The sequence below is a fragment of the Nycticebus coucang genome, chromosome 3, assembly GCF_027406575.1.
Source record: "Nycticebus coucang isolate mNycCou1 chromosome 3, mNycCou1.pri, whole genome shotgun sequence".
NCBI lineage: Eukaryota > Metazoa > Chordata > Mammalia > Primates > Lorisidae > Nycticebus > Nycticebus coucang.
In genome coordinates this window covers 93,615,596-93,628,461 of record NC_069782.1, presented here as the reverse complement: position 1 = coordinate 93,628,461, position 12,866 = coordinate 93,615,596, and the positions used below count along the sequence as shown (strand labels likewise).

Below are 12,866 nucleotides of genomic sequence, written 5' to 3'. Positions count from 1 at the left end.
GAGAGAAAACTGAAGGAGTATTTTGAGGGTTCCGTGTGAAGGGAAAAGTTGAGGAGCCGGCGAAGCAGACCTGTGGCCACCCGCGTCTCTTCAGACTCTAGCGCCGCCCGAGGTGAACAGACCCCGCCCTGCTGAGGTGATTCTGCAAAGGGGCAGAGCCCTGCAGATCCGCGGCGGGAGGCAGCCTCGGGGGCGGGGCCTGCCGACTCCAGCCGCACGCTCCGCTCCCACCATGCCCTTATAAGGAGCGCCCCGCGTTAGGGCTCGGGAATCCGGTAGCAGTCCCTGTGGCGCAGCCCCAATCCCAGGCCCCTCCCTTGGGAATGGGGGCGGGGCGGGGTTTGGCGGCGCGGTGGCTGGGGCGGAGCATCTCGGAGCGGGACGAATAGGAATGGCGGCCAAGGTCTGAGCGACGCTGCCATTGGGCGCGGCGACGCGAGGGGCGGGGCGTCCGTAGGCTGGTTACGCCGAGGGAAGCCCCGACTCCGTAGTCTCTGCTCGGAGTCTGTCTCTCCGGCGGTTCCCGGCCCCGCCGATCCCAGTTCTCCGTCGCTCGCGGTTCGCCGCCCCGCTCGCCGCCAAGATGCCGGTGTTTCATACACGCACGATCGAGAGCATCCTGGAGCCTGTGGCACAGCAGATCTCGCACCTGGTGATCATGCACGAGGAAGGCGAGGTGGACGGCAAAGCCATCCCTGACCTCACTGCGCCCGTGGCCGCCGTGCAAGCGGCCGTCAGCAACCTCGTCCGGGTGAGAGCGCGGGGCCTGGGGCGAGAGCGGGGCGGGAGAGGTCCCCGGGGTCCCGGCCCGCCTAGCGACTCCCCTTCGCCGGCTCCTTGGCCGTGATTTTGCGCGTGGACTCCAGAGCCAGACGCCGTGGGTTCGAATGCTGATCCCCCTACTCGGTGACCTTGAGCAAGTCCCTGAGCCTCTCTGGTTCTCAGTTTTCTCATCTATACAATGGGGGCATTCATAATAAAGCCTGCCTTGAGGGTTTGTTAAGATTCAGCGGGGCATTATTTGTAAAGTGCCTAGCGCAGCATATGGCCTATAGTAGGCACCCAGTAAATGAAAGGATTTCTGGTGGTCCCATCCCCTCAGCAGGCTGTCGTCCCTCATGTTGTCTACCTTTCTGTCAGCTCCTTTTTAGGCCTCCCCAATCTGGCCTGTGTTTGGGGGGTGGAGCTATCCTACGGATTCCCTGTCTTTCCTTCTAGAGATTATTTTAGTCACGTTGTTCTCCTGCCCCTTATCCTGAAACCTGCCTCACCCACCCCCTACCCCAGCGCTCCCTGTATCTGGTCCTTTTTTCCCACTTTTCTTAACTGGCCACACGTCTCTCTGTCGCCTTCTTTTCCCTTCCTAGACATTTTATTTCTGCTCAAACCTCTGGCACTAACACCTTTATTCAAGACCACCAGCCCGGATTTTCCTTTCCCGGAACCTCGCTGCCTGGCATTTTATTCCATGCTGTGAAGATTTCCACCTGGCCTTACCTGCTGTCAAGGCCTCCCACTGGGGCCTTTCCAGACTCCAGGGCCCTCCTCCTCAGTCCCTCCTCCTGGCAGGAAGCAAGATGGAGCTCTGGGAGAGGCCCGTGGAATCTGGGATCTGCGGCCCTTGCCAGAGAAAAGGCTAGGTTGTCCCCTTACCAATCCACAACTTTCATGGTGGCTGGCTGGCTCTGCAGACTCCTGTAACCCACAGCTGTGACTAATAAGGGAGGGATTCCTGGAGGAGGTGGAGCCCACTTCTGAAATGAGAAAAGAGGTGCTGAGATCAGACTGCTAACACTCTCCTGGCTAATGTCACACTTTTCTTTCCCCCTCTGGGTGGGTGACTCAGACTGCTCCTGCCACTGAGGAACAACTTTGGAAAAAGTTTCTATTGCTGCCCCACTGAGTTGTGTAAATAGTGTGTGTCTGGGTAGTTGGAGCTTGGGAGGCAACTGTGGCTCTGGGTAGGGCTTAGGTCACTTATCTGATTAGAGCACTTAGTACACTTAGAGGCACTTTAGCAGCTAACAGTCTTCCTGAGTCTTCAGGGGCCCCTGGACTGTCTAAAGCAGTTCAAGAGACACGTAGCTAGGGTGACAGCAGTGACCAAATTCCTGGTCCATCTTTTGTACAAATTTACTAAGAGTCTATTCAGTAAGAATACTGTATTCATTCAAAATGTCTAGTTCTACATTGTTCTTGTTCTTTTTATAACTAATTTTAATCTAACACTCCAGAGTACATTCTTATGTAGTGTAGTCTAACATGGCTGTATTCCAGGCCTCCATTTTTTTCACCAAATAGGAAACAATGTAAAGAGACAAAGTAATAGTGTCCCTCCATGTAGTACTTCAGGAAATGAAATCTCAAAACCACATGTTGCACTTGGAACAGAGCTAGTGTAGTCTAGGGGTTGATATCTGGTTAGGCTATTTAGAGAAAAGTTATTTATGGGCTTCCATGCCATGAATGAATAAGCACTGAATGTCTGCTGTGTAGAGATCATTGTAATAAATTAGTGGTTCCCAGCTTGGAGTGTGCAGGACGATCATCAGAGGGGCTTTTTTTGTTTTCTGAGACAGAGTCTCACTATGTCACCCTTGGTAGAGTGCGGTGGCGTCACAGCTTACAGCAACCTCATACTCTTGGGCTTAAGCGATTCTCTTGCCTTAGCCTCCCGAGTAGCTGCCACAATGCTTGGCTATTTTATTGTTGCAGTTGTCAGTGTAGTTTAGCTGGCCTGGGCCGGGTTCGAACCTGCCAGCCTCGGTGCATGTGGCTGGCGCTGTAACAACTGTGCCACAGGTGCCGAGCCCAGAGGGACTTTTTACAAATAAAGATAATCCAGCTTCCACCTCAGCCTTATTGAGGAGCTCTTCAGAGGCAGAGTTAAGGCCTTGGTATTTCTCTGTAGGTGAGTATGATATACACCCTTAGGAAACACTGTAATAGACACTGTGAGACAAATAGGAAAGAAATAAAGCAGGTCATAGCTGAAAAAGATTACATAGAGTTACATACTTCCCAACACAAACAAAAGAAGGGATTTAAGATTGGAAGCAGATATGAGTTAGCAGAGAGAAAGTGGGGAAGAATGTGCTGATAAATAGTCAAATCATGAACAAAGATACTTGTGAGTTATTTCTAGGTTACAGCAAATAGATTGTCTTGATCACAGCTCAGGAGGAAAGTTGGAGAGAAACGAGAGATGAAGTTGGTGCATGACAGATGGGCAGTTTAGCAAAAGGCCTTATCCAGTCAGATGAACAAAGAGAACGGGAAGGGAAGGATAAGAATAGCACGTAAGGAAGACTATGGGTTGTGTTCTGTGGAGGCCAGAAGATCTACTCATTGCTTCAAATTCTCAGTACACTAATTGTGGCCTTTTAATGTATGGATTCTGTACATGCTTCAAGAGAGTGGAGAACTGGCATCATTTGATACTTCTTTTTAAAAAATTTATTTATGTGCAGTTTTTGGCCGGGGCCAGGTTTGAACCCAACGCCTCCTGTATATGGGGCTGGCGCCCTACTCCTTGAGCCACAGGCGCCACCCCATTTGATATTTCTTTATATGCTCCCCAGTTCTTGCCCTTATCATTGGCACACAGGATGGCTTGATAAATTTTGTCGAAGAAAAGAAGAACTGTGGGAAGGGATATTAATTAGGAGTCTTTTAAAATTGGTTGGTCCTGAAGAAAATCACCTGGATTTTGGTGTGACAGAGAAAAGGGAGAAGGAATGAATTAGAAATACATTATAAGGGAAGCCAAGCACGGTGGTACATGCTTGTAGTCCCAGCTGCTTGAAAGGTTGAAGGAGGAGGATTGCTTGAGATCATTTCTAGGCTACACTACACTCCAGCCTGGGCAACATAATAAGATCCTGTCTCAAGAAAAAAGGAAAAAACATAAATGTATATACATACAGATATACAGGGTGTCCAGAAAGTTTATGTGCAATTTAAAATATTCAACTATTTTAATAGTTCGTGGACACCCTATATATTAGAAAAAATAGTAGGACCTGATAATTGAACTCCAAATGTGCTAGGGAAAAATGTTTTTTTTTTTAGAGATAGAGTCTCATTTTGTTGCCCTCAGTAGAGTCCTGTGGCAGTCACAGCAGAGACTACAGGCATGCATCACCATGCCCAGTTAATTTTTCTTTTCTTTTTTTTTAGTGACAGAGCTTGGGCTGGTCTTGAACCCCTGGGGTCAAGCTATCCTCCCACCTCAGCCTCCCAGTGAGCCACTGTGCCTGTCCAAGGATATTTTCCTTACTTTTTTTTTTTTTTTCCGTAGAGACAGTCTCACTTTATTGCCCTTGGTAGAGTGCTGTGGAGTCACACAGCTCACAGCAACCTCCAGCTCTTGGGCTTAGGAGGCAATTCTCTTGCTTCAGCCTCCCAAGTAGCTGGGACTACAGGTACCCGCCACAATGCCCACTTATATATAACCGAGTCATAACTTTTACACCAAATTTAGGGAGAGGGTAGGTGGGAATATTTCTTTTATTATTTGCTTTTAATTTTTTTTTTTTTTGAGACAGAGTCTCACTTTGTCTCCCTCTGTAAAGTGCTATAGCGTCACAGCTCACAGCAACCTCCAGCTCTTGGGCTTTGGTAATTCTCTTGCCTCAGCCTCCCAGTAGCTGGGACTACAGGTGCCCACCACAACGCCCGGCTATTTTTTTGTTGCAGTTTGGCCAGGGCTGGGTTCAAACACGTCACCCTCAGTATAGGGGGCTGGCGCCCTACTCACTGAGCCACAGGCACCGCCTTTTTTTTACTAGTGAACCTTCCAAGCATGGGAATATTTATTTACATGGCTTTTTTTTTTTTTTTAAGTCAGGATCCTGAAAAAGATTATATTTATACTAGCTTTGTTGAAATATGATTCACATACGGGCGGCGCCTGTGGCTCAGTGAGTAGGGCGCCGGCCCCATATGCCGAGGGTGGCGGGTTCAAACCCAGCCCCGGCCAAACTGCAACAACAACAAAAAAAATAGCCGGGTGTTGTGGCGGGCGCCTGTAGTCCCAGCTGCTCGGGAGGCTGAGGCAAGAGAATCGCTTAAGCCCAAGAGTTAGAGGTTGCTGTGAGCCGTGTGACGCCACGGCACTCTACCCCAGGGCGGTACAGTGAGACTCTGTCTCTACAAAAAAAAAAAAAAAAAAGAAATATGATTCACATACTATACAATTCATCCATTTTTGAGGTGTTTAATTCAATGCTTTCTAGTATGTTGATAAGGTTGTGCAAGTATCACTGCACTCTTATTTTATCTTATTATTTATTTTTGGAGACAGTCTCACTATGTCGCCCTCAGTGGCAGCTCACAGCAATCTCAAACTCTTGGGCTAAGCCATTTTCTTGCCTCAGCCTCCCCAGTAGCTGGGACCACTGGCGCCTGCCACAATGCCTGGCTTTCTTGTTGCAGTTTGGCCGGGGCGGGGTTTGAACCTACTACCCTCAGTATATGGGGTCGGCGCCCTACTTACTGAGCCATAGGCGCCACCTGGCCACTCTGTTCTTAAAGAGATCAGCAATTTTTTCACTTGTAATTATTAATATTAATATCTAAAAATGTTTTTGCTTTAATTTCTTTTTGTTAGTGTTACACCCCATTGCAGTTAAATAACAATGGTGGGGTGGGCAATTCTTTTTTTTTGGCCGGGGCTAGGGCTTGAACCCACTACCTCTGGCATATGGGACCGGCACCCTACTCCTTGAGCCACAGGCGCCGCCCGGCAATTTTTTTCTTTAAAAATTTTTTTTTTCTTGGGCGGCGCCTGTGGCTCAGTGAGTAGGGCGCCAGCCCCATATACTGAGGGTGATGGGTTCGAATGCGACCCCAGCCAAACTGAAACAAAAAATAGCTGGGCATTGTGGCGGGTGCCTGTATTCCCAGCTACCTGGGAGGCTGAGGCAAGAGAATCACCTAAGCCCAAGAGCTGGAGGTTGCTGTGAGTTGTGATGCCACAGCACTCTACCGAGGGTGACAAAATGAGACTCTGTCTCTAAAAAAAAAAAAAAAAATTTTTTTCTTAATAGTTTTATGTTTTCCAATTTAAAAAAATTAATGTGTAATTTCTGTATTAAGGAAATGATAAATAATAACATTTGTATAATCCTTTATAGCTTATAAAGTACTTTTATGTTTATAATTTTATAGCAATCCTGTGAGATCCCTATTTTACAGATGAGGACTCTATAGTTTAGAGAAATTAACTGCCCATGGTGGCACAGCTGGTTAGCCTGGACTCTGACTCTGGTTCTGTTATTCATGATCCTGTTTTCTTTCACTCCACTATTCCATAACTACTTTGAGCAAAGTTACTAAATTATCAGTGGAGGTTTTCCACCTAGAATCAGAAATAAGAAGAATGCTGTTAGTCAAAGAGTTTCCATTTGTCCTGGGCCTGGCAAGAGTATCTGTTTAGAGGCTGGCTTCAGCATAACTTGCATGAAGGGCCTGTATAAGAAGAATAACGCGAGGTAGGCTTCTGTTCCATAGCCACACTCAATTTCACAGTATTTATTTATTTATGAGACAGGGTCTTATTATGTCACCCTCCATAGAGGACTGTGGCATCACAGCTCACAGCAACCTCGAACTCTTGGGCTTAAGTGATTCTCTCCCAAGCAGCTGGGACTATAGGCGCTGGCCATAACACCTGGCTATTTTTTTTTTGTTGTTGTTGTTGTAGTTGGCATTGTTGTTTCTAGCAGGCCCAGCCTGGGTTTGAACCCGTCAGCCCCAGTGTATGTGACCGGCATCCTAACCTCTGAGTACAGGCACCAAGACTAGGATTATAGGCATGAGCCACTGTGCCTGGCTAATGCACAAAATTATTAAAAATATTATGTAAAATTATCTTCAGGCTATGTATATAAGGTGTATGTGAAACATAAATGAATTTAATATTTGGACTTGGGTCCCATTCCTAGGCTATCCCATTATGTATATGAAAATATTCCAAAATATGAAAAAATCTGAAATCTGAAACGGTCCTAAGCATTTTGGATAAGGACTACTCAACTTGTACTTAATGTAATCATTGGCCATTTATATAGTTACAAAATGCTTACATTTTATATGCATTCCAGCTGAGAGGGTCATCATTTTAGAAGCCTTCTGACAACTTCCTGGTCTTTTCCTGTACCCTTAGGAAGTAGGCAGGATGGGAATATCTTATGATCCACAGCTTGCAGTCCAGCATAGTATGTTTATGCTTTGTTGTTACACTCATCATGCTTATTCACGGTCTACTAGGTTGTAGGTGCCTCAGTGGCAGGGACCATGTCTATTCTGGCCAGAGGTGTACACTATAGATTTTTAAATTAAATGAACATAAGCATAGCAATCTTTTTTTTTTTTTTTTTTTTTGTAGAGACAGAGTCTCACTTTATGGCCCTCCGTAGAGTGCCATGGCATCACCCAGCTCACAGCAACCTCCAACTCCTGGGCTTAAGCGATTCTCTTGCCTCAGCCTCCCGAGTAGCTGGGACCACAGGCGCCCGCCACAATGCCCAGCTATTTTTTGGTTGCAGTTCAGCCGGGGCTGGGTTTAAACCCGCCACCCTCGGTATATGGGGCCGGCGCCCTACCGGCTGAGCCACAGGCGCCGCCCAGCAATCTTTTTTTTAAAGACACATCTTTCTCTATTGCCTAGGATAGAGTGCAGAGGTGTCATCATAGTTCAAACTCCTGGTCTCAAGCAATCCTCCTGTCTTAGCCTCCTGAGTAGCCTGGACTACAGGAGTGCACCACCACCATTCACAGCTAATTAAAATTTTTTGTACAGATGGGTACATTGTTGCCCAGGCTGGTCTCAAACTCCTGGCCACAAGCAACCCTTCCACTTTGCCCTCCCAAAGTGCTAGGATTATAGTTGTAAGCCCCTGTGGCTGGCCTCATTTCTTTTTTTAATGTAAAGAAGGTGGCAATAGGAATTATTATTTATACAACCAATATTTCCTGTCCCCAGCTTTCAAACATTTGGTGTAGCCAAATTTGAACAGTCTCATTGAATTTGTATAATGTTCTTTGATTGGAACAAGTAGAATATACACCAAGAGGGAGGAATGAATGGCTAACTGCCCATTGTTTGAGATAACAAAAGTGTTCAGGCTATTTTGAGTTTGTGGTTTCTCTGTTTCAGAGTCATTTCAACTATGCAGCCCGCTTACTAAATTCATAACTTGAGAATATGTTGCCTCCTATCTGAAAGTGGCATTGGGATTTTGCATTCTCTTCTTGGGAGTGTCTTTTAAAAATTTAATGATTTAGACCAGATGTTGATACATTATTTGGAGCCCTGCTGGTTACAGTGTAGTCTCATACTATGAGTCATGAATTCCTCATTAAAGGATCTTTATTTCCTTGAACCATATGGCAACAGACAAAGATATCATAAACTCGATCTGCTGCTTTTTTGCTTTCTGCATGATTTGTGCCCAACCTTTTTATTAAACCTTTATGCCATGCTTATGACAGTGGGATATATTTTCACATGATAAACCCAGCATTAGGGCAATCTCAAAAGAAGTGGCAGTCTTTAATGAGCAAAGGTCAGAGATTAGCTAGTTTTTCTGTAGAATAATCCTGTATCCTGATGAGAAAGCATCACTCAATCAAGCAGATCTGCCCCTTAAACCTTCCCATATTGACAGGACAAGAAGAAAACAAAATGTCTTGGCATTTAAGCTTCAACAAGCTTCAGTGCTATTAATATATGTGTATAGTACAAGCCCTTCAGAGTGAACTTTTAGGAGGAAAATTTTAGTCTGTAATAAGACTCTGAAACACCAAGAAAAGAAAGTTGACGTATTGCAAGAAGAACCATGCGTTGGAAGCTTTCATTGGTCTTTCTATTCCTTGTACCCCGAACCAGTAGAATTTTTGCAGTATTGGACTACATAAGTTCAGATAACATAAGTTTTGAATTATCTAAGTGGCCACTTCTTTGTTTTTTTTTTCAGCCATTTTAGTACTTCTCTGTTTGCATTGGTAATGGTTATGGAGAGGATTGTCTTTTTTTTTTTTTTTTCTTTTTTGAGACAGAATCTTACTATGTAGCCCTCAGTAGAGTTCGGTGATGTCACAGCTCACAACAACCTCAAACTCTTGGGCTTAAGTGATTCTCTTGCCTCAGCCTCCCAAGTAGTTGGAACTACAGGCACCTGCCACAATGCCTGGCTGGCCCGGGTGGGGTTTGAATCGGCCAGCCTGGGTGTATGTGGCTGGTGTCCTACCCACTGAGCTACGGGTGCCACCCAGGATTGTCTTTTTTTAAACAAGTTATATAAGTTTTATTAGAAAAGAAATATGAGATTAAAATATAAATAGGGGGGCGGCGCCTGTGGCTCAGTGAGTAGGGTGCCGGCCCCATATACCGAGGGTGGTGGGTTCAAACCCGGCCCTGGCCAAACTGCAACAACAACAACAAAAAATAGCTGGGCGTTGTGGTGGACGTCTGTAGTCCCAGCTGCTTGGGAGGCTGAGGCAAGAGAATTGCGTAAGCCCAAGAGCTGGAGTTTGCTGTGAGTCCTGTGACGTCATGGCACTCTGCCGAGGGCGGTAAAGTGAGACTGTCTCTACCAAAACAAAACAAAACAAAACAAAAAAAAAAAAAATATATATATATATATAGGGAATTTTGTTCATTTGTATTTTTATCATAATTAAGCCATTTGTGGCTCAAGGAGTAGGGCGCCAGTCCCATATGCCAGAGGTGGCGGGTTCAAACCTAGCCCCGGCCAAAAAAACCAAAAAAAAAAAAAATAATAATAATGTTATTGAACAGTATAGTATTAGTAATTTTTTTTTAGTATACTACGTCTTCATATAGTCTTTGAAAAAAATAACAGAATATTTTTCTTTTTCTTTTTTTGAAACAGAGTCTGACTCTGTTGTCTAGGCTAGAGTGCCATGGTGTCAGCCTCACTCACAGCAACCTCAAATTTCTGGGTTCAAGTGATCCTCCTGCCTCAGCTTTCCAAGTAGCTGGGACTCCAGGCGCCTGCCACAACACCTGGCTAATTTTTCTCTTTTTAGTAGAAATAGGGTCTTGCTCTTGCTCAGGCTGGACTCTAACTCTTGAGGTTAAGCAATCCTCCTGCCTCTGCCTCTCAGAGAGCTGGGATCATAGCCGTGAGCCACCACACCCAGTCTAAGATTTTTCTTGTTACAAAGTATTACATTTTTATTGTTGAAAATTTAGGAAATTGTTGCATTTCTCAGCATAAACATCCCATTGTATTTTTTATAAATAAATATTTTTTTTGAACATTAAAAAAAAGAAAATTTAGGAAATCTATCTATAGTCCCAATCTTCTCTCAAGTGTTTTTCAGCCTTTAGACTATTGATTTCCTTTTTGCAAAAATGAGTTGTATTCTTGATAGTCTCAATATTGTGCTTATCCTAGTCCCTTGCTCAAGGTGTTCCTCGATAAGTATGTTGTGCTTTGATACTTGGTATATTAGATTATTTCACATGATGAGGATAGCTCATTATCTCTTGCCTCCATTAGAAAGCCCGGTGATTTTCTTTTTTTGCCCTAAATTATTGCTATATGCCAAATGCCTACATAATCGCAAAGAGAACCAAAGAGTCACAAATGACATTATATTGTGTTGGTTACGTATTTTAGACTTTAGATTCCAAAAAATTCCATGACAGTTCTATCAGGAGTCAGCTTATTGGATTGATATGAGTGTGTGTGTGCGCAGAGGATGAGATGTGGTGAATTTTATAACTGAAAATGTTTTACAAATATTAATTTGCAGAAAATAGCGTCCTTAGCCCTTGGAGAATTTCCCACTGGTAAAATTTCCAGTTGAAAGACTTTTAAGGGGAAAGTGGCTGAATTTCACTGTAGTTCTTAACCACAGCTGGCCATAATCCAAGTCAAAGTCATTTCTTCTTTTGAAATAAGCTTAAATTATTCCCACAAGTAAGCTTTCTGTAAAGAAAAAGAAATGGCATATTTGTTATCAGAGTTGGGGGACCTCTATTACATAGCTTCCCCGTGTTTCCAGCCTTCTCTTTGTCTTCTCCCTATCCCTGGAGAACTGGCTCATCTTTTATCTACCAGGCAGACAACATGTTTTTATTCATGCAATTAAAGTAGGTAAGGACATATGAATGGGCTAATAAATCTTATGTAGAAAAAATTGTAAACCAGCAACACTTTAAATTTCTCCTTCTGCATTTCTTTTCCCCAAAGAGCAAAATTATTTGTCAAATTCTAGCTGTGCACATTGCTATGATGTTTTGAACAATACTAGGATATATAAGATATGGTCTCTGGCCTCAAGTTACTTAAAGTTCAGATAAAATTAGTACTCTTACAAAAAACTTACCCACGTTCTCTCCAATAATGAAATTGTTGCAGAATTTAAATTATTCATTTTAAAGGCTTGTGTATTACTATTTTCAATACAATAGTTTAAATGAGTTTTTAAATGAGTCATAGAAAAGATGTGAATTTTTTTGTTGTTGTTGTTGCCCTCAGTAGACTGCCATGGCATCATAGCTCACAGCAACCTCAAACTCTTTGGGCTCAAGATCCTTTTACTTCAGCCTCCTGAGTAGCTGGGACTATAAGTGCCCACCACAACACCTGACTATTTTTTAGAGACAGGGTCTCGCTCTTGCTCAAGCTGGTCTCAAACTCCTGAGCTCAAGGAATCCACCTGCCTTGGGTTCCTAGAGTGCTAGGATTATAGGCATGAACCATTGCGCCCAGCCAAGATGTGAATTTGTAATGATGTGTGTGAGGGGAGAAGTAACATATACATGGTAGGTCAGCAGCAAATAACCTACGTAGTAGGTCAACAGCAAATACAATACTCTAGATCAAAGTGAGTCGGTGGTGGGCCCCAGAGTTAGGAAAAGATCCTCAAAGGTCAAGCATTGGCCTTAGCTGCTCTCTGGGTTATGGTACCTCAGGTTCACTGGGTTTTTATTTCTTCCAGAGCACAATGCTGCTTCTGATGGACCTTCATGTGTGCTGTTCATCTGCCTAAACAACTCTTATGTACTTCTTTACCTGGATAATGTCTACTTATCCTCAGTTTCCATGTTAAATGTCTATTTTGGGGGGACACTTTTCCTGACTACCTCTAAACTAGTTTAGGTCCCGCTATCTTACACTTTATTTTTTTCTTATTATGTTTATCACAGTTACAATTAATTATTTGTGTGGTTAGTAATTGTTTACCATCTTTCTCCTCACCAGAGCCTCAGAGGCAAATATTGACTCTGCCGTGTTTGTCCCTGAAGTACCCATTAGAGTGCTTGGCACACAGTAGGGTCTCGAGAAATACTTGTTGAATGAACAAATGGGAAACCATTTGCTCCTTCCTTACCAAAAACTGTTTTGTTTTTGTTTTTGGTTTTGGGGGTTTTTTTGGAAACAGGGTCTCCCTTGGTGCCTGGTGGCTAGAGTGCAGGGCATCATCATATCTCACTGCAGCCTCTTAACACCTGGTCTCAAGTGATTCTCCTATCTTGGCCTCCTAAAGTCCTACAATTACAGGCATGAACCACCACTCCCCCCCCAAAATGTTTCTAACTTCTTTGGAGAATTATACAGGGTGGACATAAATTTTGTGTGCAATTTACTATGTTAAACTATTTTAAATTTTACGTGAACTTTATGTACAACCTGTATATTATGCCTTGATTGAATTTTGTTGAAACTGGACTGCCAATTTTGAATGTAGCTATAAATTCCAGGGCATTCCATGCAATAGGATCAACCAGGGCATTCCATGCAATAGGATCAACCAGTTCATGTTTTTTGAATGAATAAATCTCAGGCAGAGAGTCCTGGGTTGGAGATGGGGATAAAAATAAGACT

General features: G+C 43.9%; 1 protein-coding gene across 4 annotated transcripts in view; it reads left to right on the top strand.

Moving 5' to 3' along the window:
• The first annotated feature begins 466 nt into the window (after positions 1-466).
• The window catches only part of VCL (vinculin), a 115,464-nt gene continuing 103,064 nt past the window's right edge, over positions 467-12,866 (top strand). For 3 of the 4 annotated variants that reach the window (XM_053586050.1, XM_053586047.1, XM_053586048.1), the window contains exon 1: positions 481-751. In XM_053586050.1, the coding sequence (XP_053442025.1) occupies positions 584-751 (168 nt within the window). In that variant the 5' untranslated portion in view covers positions 481-583. Of the gene's footprint in view, positions 752-12,866 lie in introns of all 4 variants that reach the window. The other variant, XM_053586046.1, reaches the window with a different exon arrangement.